This window comes from Pseudonaja textilis, chromosome 1, assembly GCF_049901715.1.
Source record: "Pseudonaja textilis isolate UNSWEBS1 chromosome 1, rPseTex1.2, whole genome shotgun sequence".
NCBI classification, from domain to species: Eukaryota; Metazoa; Chordata; class Lepidosauria; order Squamata; family Elapidae; genus Pseudonaja; species Pseudonaja textilis.
Window position 1 is genome coordinate 22,656,971 of NC_141990.1, and position 22,565 is coordinate 22,679,535.

The 22,565-nt window shown below is 43.3% G+C and overlaps 1 protein-coding gene across 2 annotated transcripts in view; it reads right to left on the bottom strand.

Annotated features, from left to right (window-relative positions):
• PITPNM3 (PITPNM family member 3) overlaps positions 1–22,565 on the bottom strand; it is a 141,813-nt gene that overhangs the window by 14,863 nt on the left and 104,385 nt on the right. For both annotated transcript variants that reach the window (XM_026708577.2, XM_087928463.1), the window contains exons 7-17: positions 21,961–22,150; positions 19,648–19,767; positions 17,938–18,119; positions 16,548–16,720; positions 8,570–8,740; positions 7,622–7,807; positions 7,198–7,346; positions 6,376–6,492; positions 4,688–4,804; positions 3,491–3,639; positions 1,419–1,568 (exon numbers count right to left, since the gene is read on the bottom strand). In XM_026708577.2, coding sequence (XP_026564362.1) covers positions 1,419–1,568; positions 3,491–3,639; positions 4,688–4,804; positions 6,376–6,492; positions 7,198–7,346; positions 7,622–7,807; positions 8,570–8,740; positions 16,548–16,720; positions 17,938–18,119; positions 19,648–19,767; positions 21,961–22,150 — 1,704 coding nt within the window. The remainder of the gene's footprint in view (positions 1–1,418; positions 1,569–3,490; positions 3,640–4,687; positions 4,805–6,375; positions 6,493–7,197; positions 7,347–7,621; positions 7,808–8,569; positions 8,741–16,547; positions 16,721–17,937; positions 18,120–19,647; positions 19,768–21,960; positions 22,151–22,565) is intronic.

Consider the following 22,565-nt stretch of genomic DNA (forward strand, 5'->3'; position numbering starts at 1 on the left):
CAAACTCAAGGTAAACTGTTCCAAACTCAATTGCAGAAAATACGACTTCAGCAACAGAGTGGTCAACACCAGGAATGCCCTATCCAACTCCGTTGTTGTAGCCACAACCAGGGGTGGGATTCTACCAGTTCACACCTATTCGTTAGAACCGGTTGTTAACATTCTAAGCAGTTCAGAGAACCGGTTGTTAGAAGAAATTACTGGCCTAATCCTGTAAGGAAGGCAGGAAGGAAACATTCTGGTGTTGCTTACAGAAACTGCCTCTCCATTAACCCTTATTACATTCTTGGCGGGACTAGACTTCCTGTCTCTGGAACTTCTCGGGAGTTTTTTTTTTCCTCCTTTGCTGGTACTTTGCTTGTGTGGAGTGACCATTCAAAGTTACAATGGCACTGAAAAAAGTGATTTATGACCGTTTTTCACACTTATGATTGTTGCAGCATTCCCACAGTCACAAGAGGCCAGGTGAGGAGATGCCTGCCTCAATGTGACTGATATTGAGTTGGCCATGCCCAGCCAGTCACATGACCACCAAGCCATGCCCACCAACTAAGCCACACCCACAGAACCAGTTGTTAAAAAATTTGAATCCCACTACTGGCCTCAACCCCTTACAAGCTTCAACCTCAAACTGTCTACCGTGGACCTCAAATACAGATAAATGAGGACAGTAAGATGGGGTGGTTGGCACGCTGGTGCGCTTATGCACACCCCCTTTAAGGACCTCCTTAAAGAGGGCATTCCTAAGAGGTCCTTAAAGGGGGCGTGCATAAGCGCACCAGCGTGCCTAATGTCCCTGTCTTACTGTCCTCATTTATCTATATTTACTCCCTTTGTTCTTATGTTCATACTTACACTTTTTATCTTGTACATGTTTAACAAATAAAATAAATAAAATGCAGCAGAGCAAGCAATAATGAGCGCACCTCATTGTGCCCATGTATAACCACTAGCTGTCATCTGGCTTTTGTGTACAATTCATGGTGCTGATTGATACCTTTAAACCCCTTCACGGAATTGGACTTGGTTATCTGAAGGATCACCTTTCCCTGGTACATTTGGGCTGAGTTGGGTGCACTCCAGGTCCCTTCTATTAAAGGCTGCCATCTTGTGGGACCAAGGAAGTATGCCTTCTCTCTTGTGATCCCCACCCTCTAGAACAACATCCCCCTCCCCAAATACAGACAACACCCTCTCTCTTGGGGTTCTGAAAAGTCCTTAAAACCTGGCTGATGTTAATGCATTGAGCGTGGTAGTATACACTGTTATGCCTTTTAATAATAGTTGTTCTAGCTGGCTTGTTTAAATTTAGTATTATTTTTTTAAGCCACCCAGAATCTGCTGGAACAGGTGGCTATAATAAATTTAATAAAATAAGCAAAATTTAAAGCTTAATGGAATTATGAGGTGCCCTTTACCTGACAACATCAACTGCTCCGGCTCTGACTTTAGGGTCACTGCCCATGATGGAGACGCTGGCAGCAAAGGACCCATCAATGCTGAAGACGACACACTCCATTCCTCGAGGAAGGACAGTCAAGTAGCTTATGGCACTACTCTGATCTCCCCTGATGACCATGAATGAACACAGAAAAAAGTTACAATAGAAAGCCATCATACCTCTTCAGATGGCCTTATGTTGAAGAAAAAAGACCTTCAGCTTTTCATAGGGTGGTCACAGCTTACTTAAATGATACAGAAATTCCAAGAAAGGCGTTTGTCAGCCTTCAAGATTTCTTTCCTTTGCTTTGCATCTTCAGGCTGTCATAAGTAACGAGGGGAGGAGGGGGTGAAATAGTTATGGGAAGTGAGCTGGAGGTTTGAGAGAATAAACTGTATAAGTTGGGGGGGGGGGAGTTTCTTGTTTATGCTTCTTTCTTATGCTATGCGCAAGCACGCTTCTTTATCAAGATAGGCCAAAGTCAACAGACAGATGCCTCATCATAACCTGAAGATGGCCACATGACATTACATGCAAATTTTAATTGGATGGACAGTTTGAACCCTTGTGGGCGGGAACATTGCCATCACTTTATATATGTGATTTACACGCTCATTTTCTCAGAATCAGAATTCCTTTGATGCTACCACTTGATTTCCAGTAAAATATATCTTTTCTCTAATTAACGGAGTCTTAAGTGTTTCTTTCTTGGATTTTGAATGGAGCACCAGCTGACAGTGTTAGTAGAGAGGAAGAATGTCAAAGTGCATCTTCCCTGGTGAACACCTAGCTTTGCATGTCCCATCACTGGGGAACAGCTATGAGAGAGAGACACGCGTATGGACTACGTCAGGTGGCAGTGATCTGTCATTGTGTTCATTCTGCCAGTGAATCAGCCCAAGGACACCTAAGGAAATTTTTACCGCCAAATTCCAATAGCAACATTCTTCTTTCTGTGGTTCATGGTGATATTTATCTTTGTAATAGTAACCTGTGCCGAGTGATAAGGATTCTAAGAGAGTGTAATAAAAATGCTGCATTCATTACAACAGCAATGGGCAACTTGTGGCTCCAGAGCTACAAGAAGCCTCATTTAGTCCCTCTTCTGCAGATTTTGGACTGTAACTGTAAAACTGGAGGCCAAAGCTTCATGTCATGATTTGGTATGGTACAAAACAGATGAAAATTGGAGCATGATACCTGAAATAAGTATATTATAATTGAAAATAAATGATTTCACAGGATCCAGCATGGGTCGGTCATCAGGACCAGAGCTTTTGTCTTCTGAGCTTTCAGACTCGTGCTGGAGGACAACTTCAGGGAACATTTAAAAAGCCATATACAATAGGCACCACATAAATACCGCATACAAAACAGCCCCAAACACACACTCTTCTAGAGAGAAGTTTCCTGAAGATGGGCTCCAGCAGGAGTCTGAAAACTTGGAAGACAAAACCTCTGGCCTGGTGACTGACACAGACTGGATCCTGCAACATTATTCTGGGACACGTATACAGTATTTGCCTTCATTCGTGATAAATAATTCCCCCCATCAACTTCCAGCCTCAAGCAATGTGTTGTAAAGGTAAAGGTAAAGGTAAAAGTTCCCCTCGCACATGCGTGCTAGTCGCTTCCAGCTCTAGGGAGCGGTGCTCATCTCCGTTACAAAGTCAAAGAGCCAGCGCTGTCTGAAGACATCTCCGTGGTCATGTGGCCGGTATGACTAAACGCCGAAGGCTCACGGAACACTATTACCTTCCCACCAAAGTGGTCCCTATTTTTCTACTTGCATTTTTACATGCTTTCGAACTGTTAGGTTGGCAGAAGCTGGGACAAGTAATGGGAACTCACTCTGTAATGCAATGCTATGCTAGGGATTTGAACTGCCAACCTTTCTGATCGACAAGCTCAACGTCTTAGCCACTGAGCCACCTTCATGAGTTGTAGAAAACTCTAGCTCTAGAATTTGATTTAACATTTTATGAGAGTAGGACATACTCCTCAATCTCTCAAAAATTTAAGGATGTATTTAGATTCTTCCAGACTTACCTGACTACCATTTTAATAGGATAGACGCCAACAGCAAGTCTTTTGTCTTTGGGGACGCTGTATGAGATTCTACCACTACTATTGGTGATTTCTGTATCCAAATAGACCCAACGTCCAGAGGAAGGTTCAGTTATGATGAAAATGTCAACCTGAAAGATGAAAGATAACCTGTGGTAAAATTCTTTTATGGAATTAAAATGCAGTAATAGAGAAGTTCAGGTTAGGCAAACAAATTCCTGTCGACACACATACATAGTTAACATCAAAGTTCATGAGGGATATTATATTATTCTCTCAAAGAAAAATTAATTTTGCAGCATGTTAAAGCCTAGAACATTGTGGCCAAAGCTTTGAGGATTAGTAGCTATTTCAGCAGTATGACATCACTGACAATTTTAGTTGGTTTTAATAGAAGCACAAGAAAAGCTTGCTGCTCTGTACTGTTCAGTCTGCAGCTAAAGCATGTGTCCCATTCTAGATGCCACATTTTAAGAAAGACAGTGCCAGATGAGGACAATCCAGATGGTGAGAGGCCTTGAAACCAAGTCCAATGAGAAATAGCTGAAAGAACACAGCGTGTTTTTCCTGAAGAAGAAACAATAAAGGGGAAATAATAGTAACTTTCAAATACCTGTAGGACTATCTCACAAAAGACAGAATAAAAATGTGAATCACCAGTTAAACATCTTGCAGTTCTAGCAATGAGTAGGGGATGTGCTTGGTTCCTCCTATAATTCTCGAATGGGTACTTTCCATGTGAGAATCACTCTCTAGCATCTTTAACTAAAATATTTCCAACAGGAAGATCAAAGGAAATAAATACTTTGCTGCCTGAAACTCTGTGGACTGTTTCTAAGCAGAGTTGACAACAGTGGGCACAAAGAACAATGATCTGATTCAGAACAAGAACAGCTTCCTGCAAGCATCCTCTCATACAAGGAAGGGCATAATTAAATGCTATAGAAATATTTGTCTGCAGAAAACTGCAAGCCATGGGATCAGAAGAAGCAATACAGATGAGGTACTGAGCTCATTTCTAGTTTATAAGTTTGGAATACAGTCAGCTGATATGAAAATGCAGAATAGAAAATGGTCTGATCAGCTACAGGGCTCTTCCCATGTTCTTAAGGGCTTACATGTCTTCAATGGCTTAACCGGGAAGGAGGGACAGAGAGAAGGATGACCTTGGAACGTTACCTTTTCTCCTGTTAAAGCCACCATGTCAAGTGGTCCATACATGAACCGGCCAACTAGCAACTGAGGGCCATCTTCTGCAACAATGACATCATTTGATCTGTGGTTTGAAGTTACATTCTGAAAGGGAAACAAGGAGGGGAATGAAGGGATTGGATCATCCCAACCACTATCCAACCTAGAAAAAGAGTATTTGTTTTTGAACATCTGAAAGAATAGACCCTTTAAGATTAGGAGAAACAACCCAAAGTCAGCCCTTACATGTTGATATGTGTATGAGCCTTCTTGATCTTTTCCTTAACCCTGCATGTGTGCGTTTGTGTCAATGCTTATTTAGCGTATGGTAAATACATGGACTTATAGTGGTTCAAATGCTAATGTCCAGTCCACCCAGACATTCAAGGACAGGATGGTCTATGTTGACAAAAATCAGACATTGGGCCAGTGTAAGCTCTTGATGGACATTAAGACTCAATATGATGGATATTCCTCTACTCGTTGCAGAATACCTTATGCCACCAGACTTGTAATTCTAGAACTAGAAACCTAGAACTATGCTGCCTTCGGTCCAATCTAAGTATAGTACATAAAATTATATATTGCAATGTCCTACCTGTCAATGAATACTTCAGCTTCAACCATAACAATACAAGAGCACACAATAGATACAAACTCAAGGTAAACCGCACCAAACTTGATTGCAGGAAATACGACTTCAGCAACAGAGCGGTCAATGTCTGGAATACTCTACCTGACTCTGTGGTTTCTTCCCCAAACCCCAAAAACTTTTAACCTTAGACTGTCTACTATTGACCTCACCCCTTTCCTAAGAGGTCTGTAAGGGGCATGCATAAGTGCACCAACATGCCTACCACCCCTGTCCTATTGTTTCTTTTTATTTTTCTTATATGTATCCATTTCATGTATTCATAACTATGTTTATACTTATACCTGTTATCTTATAATCGCTTGACAAAATAAAATAAACAAATAAAATAAAAAAAATAAATCTATGTAGCTGACTTTTAGTCAAGTTCCTGCAATTCGGGAAGATGTTAGAAGTGGTTTGCCAGCCATTTCCTGGGACAGAGAGCGAGTAGCCCAAGGATACTCAGTTAGCTTTTTGCCTAAGGTGGGACAAACTGATGGTTTCATGGCTAGCCTTGGGCCTTCATCACTACACCTAACTGGACCTCTTTTCTTAACTAGACCCTTGAAAAATTAAAATAAAATTCCACTGAGGTTTATATGCATCAATTTCAGGCTTAGACTGTTGCTTTTATATTTTAAACAAGACAGGCTGATCAGAAACCCTTCTAGCTTTCTTACCATATATTCCATCATTGAAAAAGTACCTGGCCACAAAAAGTACTTCCATCATTTCCTATCTTTCAAATGCTGCTCCAAATGCTGTTGTTATTATTAAAATTTATTATAGACATCTACTCCCATAGACTAGTTGGACAAATACAAAATAATAAAAGCAATTAAAAAGATATAACCCCAAAGGCAGCCGTGTCTAAAAAAATCAAGTAGTAACAAATCAACCAAATCTGAAATGCATCAACCCATTTTGGTGGAGCGACCACTGCTGTTCTTGTTTTTTTTAAAAAAAAACTGGTTTAAAATGGCTTTGTTTCCTTTGAAACATATTAAATTATAGAGGGATTGGCTAAAAGGCAATCCTGTACCCTTAGCTTGACTTGGGTTCTTTTGCGCAGCCATTTTTCTCGGGGATTTGAAGGGCTGAGAGTCACTGGATCCAAACTGTTGCTTTCCTTGACATTGATGGTTTCAAATCTCATCACCTGAAATGAAACATAAACATGGGAACTGCACTCAACATAGTCCTTCTGCCAAATGAGTTCAAAATAATGGCAAAAGTGAAACTTCATACACCACAGGTTTAGAATAGCTTACTGCTTGCAAGAAGTTCTTATCTACGGGGGAAATTTGCGTAATATTTTTTGGCATTTTGTTAGTTTAACTGCATTTTTACCTTCTCTCACATAGTACAATGAAAAGAAGGACTAGGGGACACATGATAGCAGTGTTCCAATAGCTCAGGGGCTACCACAAAGAAGAGGGAGTCAAGCTATTCTCCAAAGTACCTGAGGGCAGGACAAGAAGCAATGGGTGGAAACTAGTCAAGGAGAGAAGCAACTTAGAACTAAGGAGAAATTTCCTGACAGAACAATTAACCAGTGGAACAACTTGCCTCCAGAAGTTGCAAATGCTCCAACAATGGAAGTTCTTAAGAAGAGATTGGACAACCACTTGTCTGAAATGGTATAGGGTTTCCTCCCTAAGCAGGGGGTTAGACTAGAAGATCTCCAAGGTCCCTTCCAACTCTGCTATTCTATTTTACACTGAATTATCAATTTTATCCACATAGTAACTGCATTGATTAAACGAGGCAGGGATTTGCTGCAAGGCCATCAGATCAGTTTTGTGGCCAGGATGTACATTGTATTTGTGATCCACAGATATAGAAACAAGGAAGGCATTGTTACCTGTCTCAGAATGAAAGCAACCACATCTGTTGACTCCCAGTAGCTGGCATGGAAGAGATGTGGCAAAGCCACTGTAGGAAAGGCTGTGAGGACATCCGGACAGTACAAAACGTAATCTATTCGCTTGGCTCCCCACCATTTGGAAGTTACTGTGGAAAACAAACAGGCATTTCATTTGTCTGTTCCACATCACAGAAGCTCCCCAGATCCTACCTGAGAATAACATCAGCTGGAAGGAGCAGAGTGAACTCCTCAGAAATCCAGGGGCAAAAGCTAGGTGTAGCTGTTGACAAAGGCTTTTCTTGAGTCATCTCATCAAATTGCCAACATTAAGCCAACCCAAAACAGCCAACAAGGAGAAAGCTACCAATAACTAACCACTAGTCCAAAATGACTTTCTAGTGTTAAAATTAATTGCACTCACTGTTTGCTATGTTGCTGGACAATAAGCTCTCTGCTGACCCAGAGCTCTCACTGTTGCTGCTATCCAGGCTCTCTCTTCGCATTTTCCCTTGTACAGCATTGGGAAGTGCTAAAGTCTCTTGCGTGAAGAATGACTTTGCAGAATTATCTTCAGCAAACAGGCTGCTATGGTACTGGAGGGTATCAGCTGTAAGGTGGGAAAGAGCTGAATCAGATAAGGGAGACATTTTTCTGCAAGTAACTATTTCTGAGAAATAATATCAGGTGTATTGATTAGGATAAGCATTTGGGCATGGAAGGACACTCTATGAAGCCATTTAGGTAATTTTCCCCTATCTTATTTGATATTCCAGCCATGTATGTTTTCTAATGGGCATAGATGTCAGAGGGGAAAACCCAGGAAGGAAGAACCACACAGATTTCAGAAAGCCAAGCCCAATGAATACCGAGTATGAAACATTCCTTTCCCTATCAAAACAATAACAAGTGGAGTTTGGTATCATAATTTTGGGATACATGACATATGAAATACAATCTTGGTGAAACACAAGAGCTGTAAGTAAAGGGGGAGGGGGGGTAAAGGTTCATCCCAGATTCTAATAACTAACATATTATGGGAATTAAACTCCACATCTGGAAGACAATGAGTTCCTAATATGTATGAATGTATGTGTGCACTGTATGTTGTCTAGAGGCAAACTTAGATGATAAGATGCATGGTTTGAAAAAAAACCTATGATGTCATGTTCTGAGCAAATCATGAGATGGTGCATTGAAACTTGACAGACAGCACAAACCGATTCTTGGCAGAATGTTATTATTCATTCATCTCTGTAAAGATCATTTTACATAATCGTCTAGACGTCTGAGGCATGCAGAAGTATTTAGTAGACAGGCTGCTACATGACTACAACAGGTTGTGAACTGTACAAGCCAAAGACATAAATACCTAAGAGGTGGGATCTTCCATCTCCTAAGGGATATCTCTGGTACCTTGGTACAGTACAGGGAGGCAGAAGATGGAATTTATTCTCTAATAATGGCTCTAGTCTGGAGGCAGAAGGGTCAGCTGAGTGGAAAAGGCTGTAAACTTGGCTGCAGGCTGGATGTACTTGGCAGACTAGACACAGGGAGAAAGGATGACTCACAGTCAACATGAACTGTTTAGATATATCTTCAGAGTACAAAAAGAAAATACAAGGAGTTACAGGCTTGTCATTAAATTTCGAAAGATATAAAATTCCCATGGAAGAAGAGTCAAGTGCTTTGGAAACGATGGAGTCCATTCCGAGCTATTTCCTGCTGTTCTGCCTTCCGACCCATCTCTACGGTTAAGATATATATGTTAATGAATAAAAATACTTTCCACTTGATAAAAGATGATTCTGTGTTGTTTTCTCCTATAAACAAAGCAATTATTTTTTTTAAGAATAGCTTTTGCATTCAATCGCTTTAGTAAACCATCACTTAATCAAATAGTTTCTTAAAGATTAAAAAATATTCTTTAAATCAGAGCCCCGAGTACCCAAACAAGCCACCTCCTGATATGTTGGATTTCACAGAAAGTATGAATTGAGTGAATACAATTTGATGGGTGAAGTACTCAGAACACATATCAAATAAAATTCCATACTTGGTACATTATTTGAACAAGGTGACTTTCCATTTATTGCACCGTTAGTTATTTAGTTATATCAATGCTTCCTCTTCGAAATATTGGAGTGGCAGGCAAGTGATGTTGCAATTCAGAAAACACATAATGGTCCCATTCAAATTCCAGTCCAACAAATTAAAAACCAGAATATTTTTTTCCTTTCTGCACATAAGCTAGCTGGAGAGGACTTTAACCATATTTCTAATAAAACATTTAAGATGGAATCACCATATCCCCTTTAATACAATTTTATATAGATGCTGTTGTCTAGCTCTAGTTTTTCTGTACTTTTAATTTGCTTCTTCCATTTTTCCTTCTTCACCCAGATAACTGGGTAAGAAATGAGAAGACACTTGAAGAATAGTAGCATAATAATTGTGGGGCTGGGGTTGGGGAGAAGGGCTCATGCAGTTAAGGAAATGCACATTCTTGGAGAAGGTAGGTAAGAAAGCATTATTCTCCTTTTTCTATTCTTTGATTTGCATTTTTTATGGTTACAGAGCTAGTTCACCTCCTAGGGCAAGGGGATAAGACCTTGTCCTCTTTATGGCTTGCCCTTCTTTGAAACAATGTAAATGGAAGGCATTTGAATAGTTTAAGCTTGTAATTCTTTCTACAGAGTTCCTAACAACCTTAATAAATTGCTTTCTGAACCACTGTTCTTTTTTCCTTCCCTCACATCCTGCTGATACAAGCTACTTAGTCAATATGCTTGATTATGCTATATTCTTCTCTTTAAATGATTGTTCATTTACACAATAACAAAATGAAAATATTGGATTTCTAAAAATGGAACAGCTAAGAGACCTGAATAAGCAAGGTGCTGAATCTCTGATAAAAGCAAGTTTTATGAACAAATAATCAGCAAGAAAATTAAGTTTGCAAGTTTCCTATCTACACCGTGAAACTGATAAAACTGGAGTTGTTCATAACAATGAAGTTATATAAACATGATTGTTATGTCCTGAGGACTCAAGGAGTTCTCACTCAGGTCCACTCACTTTATGTGGGCGTTATTCCCCCCATTCCCATTGGTTGGTTCTCCCCAGCAGCCAGCTATAAAAGCAGGCTGCGGGGTCCAACCGGTTGCTGATTGCTGCGAGCCAGTTCCAGGCTTGGCAAGCACGGTCAGCCCTTTATTGTAAAATAAAGTATTGTTGCACTCATGCTCTGGTTCAGCCTCTCATTGCTCAAACTTAACACTGGCGACGAGGATGGGATGGCTACCAGAAGCACCTTGCAACCGCTGAGTCACTAGCCACCGATCCGCAGCCCAGAGAGAGCGATCGGCTGGCGATAAGGGAAACGCTGATCCGCAGCCAGAGAGAGCGGTCAGCCAACAAAACGAGCGATCAAAAAGAGCAAACGCTGATCCGCAGCCAGAGAAAGCGGTCTGATTCAAAAAGTTAGAAGCGTCTGTAGCTGCTTGTTAGCCCCGCTACAGGGAAAGTGAAGCGCTGCGAGCCGCAGCCGCTCTGCATTTGGCGCGAAATTCAAACGGGTGTCATTTGAATTTCGAGCCAGTAGGAAACACAGCACAGCGCTGTAGGAAGTCACTAACGCCCACTTTTTGGCGCGAATCAAGACACCTCCAACGGCTAGCAGCCAACGTGGTAACCCAGAGAGAGAAAGAGAGGGTAGCAAAAAACCTCTCCAGAGCTGATATCACTAGTAACTCACGAGCGCTCGTAGTCCCAGAGAGATTTTTCCGCAGGTAGCCCAGCCGTTCCAGCACCATGAGTTCCAACCCAGTATTCCCGGCGTTTAAACCAGACGAAGAGAAGTGGGAATCGTATAAGAACCGCTTCAATCATTACATCGATGCGGTCGGCCTGGCGGACGCGGAGAGCATCGGAAAAATCCTATTTCCTAATCTACTGCGGAGCCACCGTTTACGATACCGCCGCAGCACTCGTAGCGCCGAGAGAATTGAAAAACGTTCCGTGGTCCGAGTTGCTTGAGATCCTCACTAACCACTACGCTCCCAGGCCTTCACAAATCGCCAGGAGGTTCACGTTCCGTATGAGGAAGCAATCAAGTAAGGAGACCATCAATCAATATATGGCCGCCCTCAGAACAGCAGCCCTGCACTGCGGGTTTGGAACATACCTGGAGGACATGCTCCTCGATCAATTAGTTTGTGGGGTCAAGGATCTCAACCTACAGAGGCGCCTGCTAGCAAAAAGACCTCAACCTCGCGCAGGCGAGGAGGCCCTAGCAGCCGAGCTAGCAACGAACTCAGCCACCGAAATTCAGGGCCCAAGTGCCAAGCTAGCATCGTTCCCAGTCCATTCCGAAGAGGTGGAAGCGGAGGAAACCCACAACGATGAAAACGCGTCCACCGCCTCACCAACGACAGACGGTCGCAGGTAGGGGCCAAACAAGAATACACCGGTCCACCCAAGCACATCACATTGTGCCTAGCCTGTGGGGATCACATCAAAGGGCCACCTGCAAGTTTAAAGGAGCCACTTGCAACAACTGCCATAAGAGGGGCACATCGCGAGAGTCTGCCAAGCCCCCAAAGTGCTGCACACAGACCCCGTCCTCGCACTCGGGACCACAGAGGCAAGTATTAAACTGTCGCACGCACCGCCTTGCCAGGCGTACTTGCCACACTGTTAGTAAAATTTCTCTCTCCGTTTCCCTAGAAGGTAAACCGTGCCACATGGAGGTTGACACAGGGTCAGCGCTCTCAATAATCTCGTGGAACACCCTCAAGAGACTCCACCCCAGCCTATCTACTACCCGGCTTCAGAGATGCCAGTTCGGTCTGAAGGACTACCAGGGAAGGCCATTCCCGTGATCGGCAGAGGCAAGTTCTTTGTCAGTTTTAGAGCTTTTAAAGGCCACCTACCTCTAGTGGTAGTTAACGGCAATCTACCCACCTTATTGGGGCTCGATTGGTTTCCCCACCTCGGCCTAGGGTTAACAGGAGTCCATGCTGTCTCAACCTCAGACACTGACTCCTTATTCGCTGACTACGCAGATGTGTTCAGCGAGGAGCTGGGGTGTTATAATGGAACCCCCATCTCGTTCACCGTTGACCCCAGGCAGTCCCAATCAGATTAAAACCACGTAGAGTTCCATTTGCTATTCGACCAAAACTAGACGCTGAATTGGATAAACTACTAAAACAAGGGGTCATTGAGCCAACAGATTTCGCCAAGTGGGAGACGCCCATTGTCACACCCTTAAAAAGATGGTAGCCTGAGAATTTGCTCGGACTACAAGACAACAATCAATAAATATTTACAAGTTAGCGCCTACCCTGTGCCCGTCATTCAGCACTTATTGCACACATTCGAACCGGGCAGTATTTTTGCTAAATTGGACATGTCTCAAGCATATCAGCAGTTCCCTGTTGATAACCAAACAGCGGAACTTCAGACCATCGTCACTCACAGGGGTGCCTTCCGATGCAAGCGTCTCCAATTTGGCGTAAGTGTTGCCCGGGTATTTTTCAATCCCTCATGGAGCGGATTTTACAGGGCCTCCCTGGTGTAGTACCCTACTTCGACGACATCTTGGTCTCGGCCAGGGACAGACCCCAACTCTTCCAGAGAGTGCGAGCAGTGTTAGAGAGGTTCAGACAGCATGGCCTCAAGTTAAAAAAAAGAAAAATGCGCCATTGCCACTAGACAGGTGGACTTTCTGGGTTATAAAATTGACGCCTCTGGCATTCACCCCCTGGAGTCCAAGGTTAGGGCAATCCACGAAGCTCCCACACCAACCTCCAAAACGGAGCTACAAGCTTTCTTGGGGCTGCTGAACTTTTATGCATCCTTCTTGCCCCATAAAGCCTCAGTAGCCGAACCCCTACACAGATTACTAGACAAAAAGTCACCGTGGCACTGGGGGCACAAAGAAGACCAGGCGTTTAACGCTGTCAAATCACTACTTACGTCCAGAGGCAGTGCTCATCCAATTCGACCCCAACCTTCCTTTAGTACTGGCAGCAGACGCATCCCCTTTTGGAATTGGGGCGGTCCTTAGTCATAGACTCCCCAATGGCGCCGAGGCCCCCATCGCCTTTTTCTCCAGGACGCTCTCGGCCACGGAGCGAAATTACAGCCAAATAGACAAGGAAGCCCTAGCAGCTGTTGCAGCCGTGAAAAAGTTTCACGAATTCCTTTTGGCCACTTTTTGAACTGGTCACCGACCATAAGCCCCTCCTGGGCCTACTGGCCGGCGACAAACAGACACCTCAAGTCCTTTCCCCTAGGATGACAAGGTGGACACTTTTCCTAGCGGCCTACTCATACAAACTTATTCACCGCCCGGGCAAAACTCTATCCCACGCCGACGCTCTCAGTCGCTGCCCCTTACCCGCTCCGGCTGAAGACCCAGCTCCTGTCAACGCCATTTTCGAAATCACCCAGTTGGACCTGCCCATCACCGCCCTTGACATCGCCGCTAAAACCAAGGCAGACCAAACGCTCGCCCAGGTGCTCGACTGGGTGAGGAGGGGGTGGCCGGGAGGCAACGTTGATAACAAATTCGCACCCTTTAAGACTCGCATGCAGGAGCTGTCCAGTTTGCAGGGTTGTCTACTGTGGGGCACTCGAGTGGTCATTCCGACCTCGCTGCGTACCCGAGTCCTGGAGGCGTTGCACGAGGGACACCCTGGCATTGTGAGAATGAAGGCATTAGCACGCAGCTACGTGTGGTGGCCGGGTCTAGACGAGGACATTGTCAATTGGGTAAGTTCCTGCAGCATTTGCCAGGAATCCCGTCCTGCTCCCCCATCGCCACCCTTACCAGATGGGAGAGCGCCAGCGCCCTTGGTCTAGAATCCATATCGATCTGGCCGGCCCGTGCATGGAAAGATGTTCCTAGTGGTCGTGGACGCTTATTCCAAATGGATAGACGTGGCACAGCTATCCACGACCACCACACTAGCAATCACCAACGTGTTAACGCGCCTGTTCGTTACACATGGACTACCCGACTCCTTGGTCTCCGATAATGGCCCACAGTTCGCATCAGTAGAATTCAGCCGTTTTGCAGCCAACCTAGGCATTCGCCACATTTTCACAGCCCCATTTCACCCTGCGAGTAATGGGTTGGCTGAAAGGGCCGTCAGGACCACCAAAGAGGCCCTCGCCAAGTTTGGCAGAGATGACTGGCACCACAAACTCTCACGGTTCCTGATGAGCCAGCACTCAACCCCTGTGCAGTCACCAATAAGTCCCCAGCGGAACTTCTGATGGGCCGGCGCCTGAGGACTGTATTGGATAGACTGCACCCACAATACTGCCCTGACTCTCCCTCGCTTCTACTTCGGGGTTAGACATTTTATGTTACAGGAGCCGATATTCGCAAGGAATTTCGCTGGGGACCCACTTTGGATTCCAGGCGAGGTCATCGCCGTCACTGGGCCGAGATCGTATAGAGTCAGGCTGGAGGATGGTCGCGTCTGGAGGAGACACATAGACCAACTCAGAAGGCGCCTCAGCAACCTTGCCAACAAGAATCCAGAGTCTCCAGTCGAAGGGGAACCGTCTCATCCGCCGCCCAGCCACATCGCACCCAGCGACCAGTCTGCGCCAGCGGTCGTTCCGGTCAGCCCAAACTCGGACAACAGTGCCCAGAGAGTTGACCAGCCTGATCCAACCCACGAGAGCTCGACCCCAGTAACCAACCCGGTGGTTTCCGAGGATGCCCAGTCCAGAGAGAGTGTTGGCGACACTATGCCGGCTCAACCGTCACAGACTGATACCGAACAGACAGACAATGTTCCCGAGTTGCGCCGCTCCGGGCGCCAACACAAACCCCCCGTCTACCTCAAGGACTATGCATGTTCGCATCTGGGGGGAAGGGGTGTTATGTCCTGAGGACTCAAGGAGTTCTCACTCAGGTCCACTCACTTTATGTGGGCGTTATTCCCCCCATTCCCATTGGTTGGTTCTCCCCAGCAGCCAGCTATAAAAGCAGGCTGCGGGGTCCAACCGGTTGCTGATTGCTGCGAGCCAGTTCCAGGCTTGGCAAGCACGGTCAGCCCTTTATTGTAAAATAAAGTATTGTTGCACTCATGCTCTGGTTCAGCCTCTCATTGCTCAAACTTAACAATGATGAACCAGAAAAGGTTTATCAAAATGGTCTATCATTCCCTAATGTCTCTTTTTTGTTCTGAAAACAAGTTATTTCTAGCTTCGATTGGCTTTTCAAGACAAAGTTGTCATTACTCAACATTCACAAAAAGACAATCCCAGCACCTGCCTATCCGTGTTTCATCACTAATCAAGCTGTTATAGCAAACTAAATAGGAAACTGAGCTTTGAAAATCAGATTAGAATTTCCCCAGAGCCAAGCAAAGAACAATCCAATGGTATTAACTGCTATAGTAAACCTGGCATTTTACACCAAATGTCTGCTCTGCCAGACCTGATTAATAAATCAGATAAAACTTCAGTGTTTAAAGCACATATTGGTCCACTAATGAATAATTTCCACTGACAATGGATTGATTCTTGTTATACAATTGCAATGGCCTCTTAAAATAGATATTCAACTTGAATGACAAGAACCCACAAAATGGATTATTTCAGAAATGTTGATATTGCATACAATGTTTCCAATGGTCTCAGCTGTCATTAAATAAAAATCTAGTCCAGGGGTGTCAAACTCAAGGCCCAGGGGCTAGATCTGGCACGCAGGGCTGCCCTGGAAACAGCAAAGGACCAACCCGTGGTGCTTCTGCCAGTGAAAACGGAGCTTGGAAGGACCACATGCAGCTGTCCTGGGGTCCATTTTCGCTTGCAGAGGGTTGCAGGAGGCCATGGCAGCCAAAAACAGTGCCCAAGAGCCTGTTTTCGTTATCAGAGTGCTTGGGCCACCACAGATGCCCCCGACAGGAGTGATGTCGAGCTGGCTACGCCCACCCTGGCCACACCAACCCCAGCCCCCAAGGTCAAACACAACCCTGATGCGGCCCTCAATGAAATCGAGTTTGACACCCCTGATCTAATCTTTCACAAGTGTGAAAAGGTGGGAAGAAAAGCATCATCAGGAGAAGGACCTTCACTGTTTTGAAGACTGATAAGACTTGTGGATTTTGAGATGTTGGATCTATTACTTTTTATGGAAAAATCTTTTTCAAAAATAATTTTAGAAAAACAGCACTGAACCTCCTATATTCTGCCCAAAGAGAAACCAACTCTGCCCAAAGAGGTTTGTGCTCTTCTGAGACAACCTTAGCAAACTCATTCTATTTGGGGAGATAAAAGTTTTGCCAAAAGTAGCCAAGAGTAGCTATCTGGGTATCACTCACCTTCCAGACTGGGCAGGACTGTCCTCCGCATAGCCAGCACCAAACCGAGAGGTGAACCAAATAGGAAGAAATCAGACACTTCAAATTCAAATCGCCCCAAATTAACATCCAACGTGCTTGAAGTGTTTGTTGGGGGAAACTCCGCATCTTCATTCAACATCGTTGAGTGGATGCTGGGAAAGAGAATAAGAAGAGTGAAACAACGTGGTTCCATTCCACAATGATGATAAACTTGAGGCTGAAATCAACTAGACAAAGACTACAGGTAGCCCTTGACTTACAACAGTTCACTTAATGACTGTTCAAAGTTACAACGACATTGAAAAAAATGACTTATGACCATTTTTCACACTTATGACTGTTGCAGCATTCCCATGGTCGTATAATTTGCATTCAGATGCTTGGAAACTGATTCACACTTATGACGGTTGCACTGTCCTAGGTTGCATGTGATCCCCTTTTGCAACCTTCTGGCAAGCAAAGTCAGTGGAGATATCAGATTCACTTAACAACAGTGTTGCTAATTTAACAACTGCAGTGATTCACTTAACATTCGTGGCAAGAAAAGTTGTAAAATGGGGCAAAATTCACTTAACAAATTTCTCACTTAGGTAGCAACATAAATTTTGGGCTCAATTGTGGTCATAAGCTGAGGACTACCTGTAATATGTTTAAGGGTTGCAAATATATCAGTAAGTGAATTAATGTATAAAAATGTGAATGGGTGCATTTCTGGACAAAATTTCAACACAGGAGGCAGAGAGAAGCAGGTTTACCACCAGGAGAACAATTTAGCATCTGGGAGGGCTTTAGACTTTGGAAGCAGGCAAAAGATTTTTATTTTTGTTTATAAGGATGCACTTTTGTGAGAGGGTGTGATGTCAGTTTGTTCCAAACCATCAGTCCTGCGGAAAGGACTAATTTCTTTTCCTTCATCTAATCTACTCCAAATAAACAAGAATGAAATAAAACTTTATATTTGCAAATACAAAATTCAGCTTATGAATAAACTTAAAGCCAGAAACTAGAGTTTATGAATGCAGAGCTATCAGCATTAAAAACCTATAGACTTTCTAAAACCTGTTTTTCCCTCAGCTACGAGGTTTGTGTCTTATGTACAATGTTTAAAAATATGCAATATCATGATATGCTATCTGAGAAGTAATTGGAAAGCCTACTTCCATGATGCTGCCTCACACATGGCAGGGACTCCAAAGTACACCTGTTTGTTTTTCAAAAGCTCTCTTTGGCAACCTGAGTGAAAAGGTAGATAAATACTAAGCCCAGCCATACAGCCCACCTGACATTATCTACTCATTGCTTAGTTTACACTAAGTCTTGTTCCTGCTTGCTTGAGCTTGCACTTTCTTCATGCAAGGCTTTTAGTTACCTGGATAGGAAAGCATGATGGTTTGTTATACTATCACAGTCATAGTTGGAGCAGTCACTTTGTTTCCGAGGCAATGGTTGTCTGGACTCTTCATTCTCCATTATTCCTGAGACATCAATATTACTTTTGCTGAGGCGCTTGAGATCTTCTAGATTTGAATCTTCAGACGAAACAGGTTTATCCTGTAGAAAATTTATTTATATGTCAGTTTATTTTAAAGGGGAAAATTATGACGATGATACACACGAAGGGGCTGTAGTGTTGATACAGTTTTCATTCCCAAAGTTTACTGCAAACATCAACATGAAGTTAGATTTTAAAGCTAACATCAATCTGTGGCAAAATTCAGGAGAAAAATAGTAACAGCATATCCGATTCCAGAACAATAGAACTGGAAGGGACATTGGAGGTCACTAGTCCAACCCACTGCTCGAGCAGGAGACCTGCTACTATTTCAGACATCTGTCCAGTCTCTTCTTAAAAGCTTCTAGTGATGCAACACCCACAACTTTTGAGGGCAAGCTGTTCCATTGGTTTATTGTTCACACTGTCAGGAAATTTCTCCTTAGTTCTAGGTTGGTCTTTTCCTTGGTTAGTTTCCATCCATTGTTTCTTGTCTTGCCTTCAGGTGCTTTGGAAAATAGGTTGATCCCCTCTTCTTTCAGGTAGCCCTTCAAATATTGGATCACTGCTATCATGTCACCCCAGTTCTTCTTTTCACTAGACGAGATAAACCCAGTTCCTGCAACTGTTCTTCCTATGTTTTAGCCTCCAGCCCCCTAATCATCTTTGTTGCCCTTTTCTGGACTCTTTCCAGAGTTTCAACATCCTTTTTATAATGTGATGACCAATACTGGATGTAGTATTCCAGGTGTGGTCTTACTAAAGTATTTGTACTTCACCTGATCTTGATTCTATCCCTATGCTTATGCAACCTAGTAGGATTGCATTGGCTTTTTTTTGGCTGCTGCCACACACTGCTAGCTCATCTTTCATATAAATCATACAAGCTTGCTATGTACCTGTATTGGTGCATAGTGCACTTATACAGTAAGCTCACAGGAGTTTTATACAGGGGTGGGATGCAAATATTTTTTACTACCGATTCTGTGGGCGGAATGGTCATGTGACTGGGTAGGCATGGCTTCTTTCCTTCTGCAGCACCCTGCCCCTGCACTCCATTTTTTGCCCTCCTGGGTCTCAGGGATCTCTCCTGGGGCAGTGTTTTTGCTCCCAAAAGGCTTCCCTGACTCCCAGGAAGGCCAAAAATTGACTGTGCGCCCCCACTTTTTGCCTCCTGGGCCTCAGGGAAGCCTCCTGGGTGAAGCAGTAAGACAGTGAGGGGGATCCTGGCACAGCTGATTGTCCGAACAGCTGATCGTTGGGAGAGAAAAAGAGAAATACCTTAAGGAGTGACTGGCCAGGGGAGAATGCAGTCAGCGATGCCGGGCATATGTGCAATAAGGACTGACAGGGAAGAGAGGGGAGGGGCCAGCCAGGGGCATGATTTGCCGGTTTTCCAAACTGCGCAGAATCATAACAACCGGTTCTATAGAACTGGTTCAAACTGGTAGAACCCCACCCCCTGGTTTTATACCATTTCACTGTCATGACATTCCAAATAGTTTGCAGCTTTCCAGGAAGCAAAACTGCTATTGTGGATGATAAGATATGCAGTGGCTGCCTTCTCTGACATTCTCCCATGCATACCTGAACACTGCTGGTGCTGCCTCTTCTGCTGCTGACTTGGCTTTCATCTGCTAGTCCCGTGCTGTAGCAAATGGCATCAAAGCCCAACATTCCTCCCACACAGTCCCCCACAAGGCACACCTGGAAGACCAAGAAGAAGCACCAAGTTTGTGATTTGGCCTAATCAGAGACGTTCACTTGGAGCCCTATGTTGTTACAGTCACATACCATAAGTATTATGATTAACAAAATAAATATTTCATGGCTATTTTTATAGTTTCACAGGATTGCCCAGTATACACAGCATCTAGGCGGTACCTCAAACTACAAACGTTCTTATGTTTTAGCATCATGTAGTGTGTGGTGAGAATCCAAAGCCAGACACAGGTGAGTCACAAATCTTTCAGTCATACAGCAAAGACTTAAACACAAGAAGGATCTTACAAAAGGTTATGGCTCCTTATGGAGAGAAAATATTTCTTGTAATTACCATACTGGAAATAATAAGTTTTCAATATGTGAATTCACTTATATCAGCTGCATCGATAACATAAGCTGATATGGCAAGCTTATGCATAATTAATATCACATAAACTAGACATAAAATACAGATAAATTAAATTAAGGTGTTCACATTATTATAAAAATCAGTGATAGGGATCATCCAAAATTGCACTGGATTGCAGCAGTCTTAAGAAAGGTTAATTCTTCTCTCCAAGCCATTTCCTTGGATACTACCTTATTATAAAATAACCTAGTTCAGGTCTACCTTTTTGCCACCTTCTCAAGTCTAAATAAGCAGGCTATTACTACACCATACTACTAATGCCTCCTGCTTCTAATTCCTCAGACATTGTTTTTTCTAATGCTGTGAGAACTCAATCAGTTAAATCCACAGTCCAGTCTGGCATAAAAAGCAATATGATATGAAAAAGATAATATAGAGGCCACAACAACTAAGCCTTTATTTAGTGCCAGTAATGTGCAGAAGTACATCACTACTTATTAGTAGAACAGAAGAGTAGAAAAAATAATGTTTCCCTTCCTTGTGAGTTTTTAAAGGAAGTTCAGGAGATTTTTTTTTTCTTAGCAGGACCCCTCGTGAAATTTTATCTCCTCTTCCACATAATAATTTTTCCATGGAAATTGTTTTTATTGCATTTTTGAGGATCAATTGTGGAGGGGAGGAAAGTTATGTCAAGGTGAGACTTGGGAGGAATGGCTGATGTTGTAAGAAAACTAGAATGGGTGATTTTTTAAAGAATCCTTAAGTTAGAATTCCAGAGACGATGTTCTTCATTTTTACCCAAGAGAAGAAAATGAGATGCTGAAAAACCCACTCCAATGGACTGTCTCTCTCTTCCTGAATTGCATCTATCTGACCATAAAATAACTATTTATCTTTAAGAACTGATTTTTTTTTCCTCTGTTCACTCTATTTTTTGATATCACATCCTTTACAGTTTCCGTTTCAGATTTATTGGTTAACTGAAACATGAAATAAACATATGATAAACTTTAAAAAGTCAATGAGCCAATATGAGTAACTACAAATGGTCCATCAATCCCCTGTTTACATGTCTCTAGAATTCTCCAAAATTGAGACAGCATATTACTTTGTATCCCACCATTATTACTTGTACAAATAACTCAAGGAGGCAAACATGTCCAATGCATCTTCCTCCTCCTATTTACTCCACCAACACTGTGAGGTGGGTTGGGCTGAGTTACTGGCCTAAAGTCACCCAGCTGGCTTTCATTACTAAGGCAGAACTCATAGTCTCCCACTTTCTAGCCTAGCGCCTTAACCACTAGACTAAATTTGGTGGCATGAAGTTTCCCTTTTTTAATTTCACAATTATGTAGAAAGTTAGGCTTGTTAAAAATTTTAACAGACAACACCTATTTCCTGAAACTTTCCAAGCACCAATATTTGCAAGAAGTGAAGTGGGCAGGGGGAGAAATCCACCCACCTCTCTCAAATGACAGCTCTCTCTTACTACCAAGCCTCTGTAGGACTTCAGAAACTGAAAAAAAAATAAGTGTGGACCTAGATTTCCTCTCCATTTAGATCAGTCCACAAGCTTCATACTATCTATTTCAAATACCAAGCTTTCAGGAAATAGATTATACATGGAGCAAAAGTGCAAGGGCTAGGAGCCTGATATATTGTTTAATGTCTTATTTTGTTACTACAGAAGTAGCAGTGGAATATTTTCTGATTAAAGAAATAACGAAGCATATACCTCCTGTGAAAAATAAATTTTATCAGTTTCAGTGTACTGATATAATGATGTCTTTTAGGTTTTCCAGCAGGAAGAAGAGTGGTCATACCTGCCCATTAAAGCCTGCCCCATCAGGAGATCCAAGAAATTCATTATAAACTTGGTTGGCTCTGCTGATCACCATAGCAACTGCATTCTGGTACTGAGGAGAAGAGATTGCCAACAAGGGCAAGGCGGCCAGTGGGATGTGATCTTCACTGCTACTTAGAGATGTCTCATCATAACTGTAAGGATTCAGGCTAAGGGAAGAGAAGAGGGTGGTAATGCAAATTATCCACAATTAAGAACAGGAGCATTATAGGGTTACATTGAGGGTGGAGAAAAGATAGCAATTTAAGATGAACCAAGACACATTCAACTGAACTTACATTAGTCACCTCCAGTAGTCCAATTTTTTTAGATTTTGTCACCATTATCACGATTTTCCTGGGATATATAGTGTAGTAGTCTTCCCTTTGCTTTCTATACCGCTGTTCAAGTGGCTGCCACCACACCATGTGCTGTTCATCTGAAGCTGTTCCGACCAATATGGCCTTCTCCTTCAGTCGATACTGATGAGCCAGCTGCCACTCACCCAGCTGTTGGTCCACAGGAAGTATTTGATTCCCTCCAACCCGCCATTAAGCCATACTGGGAAGGGCCCCCAATCCGCCA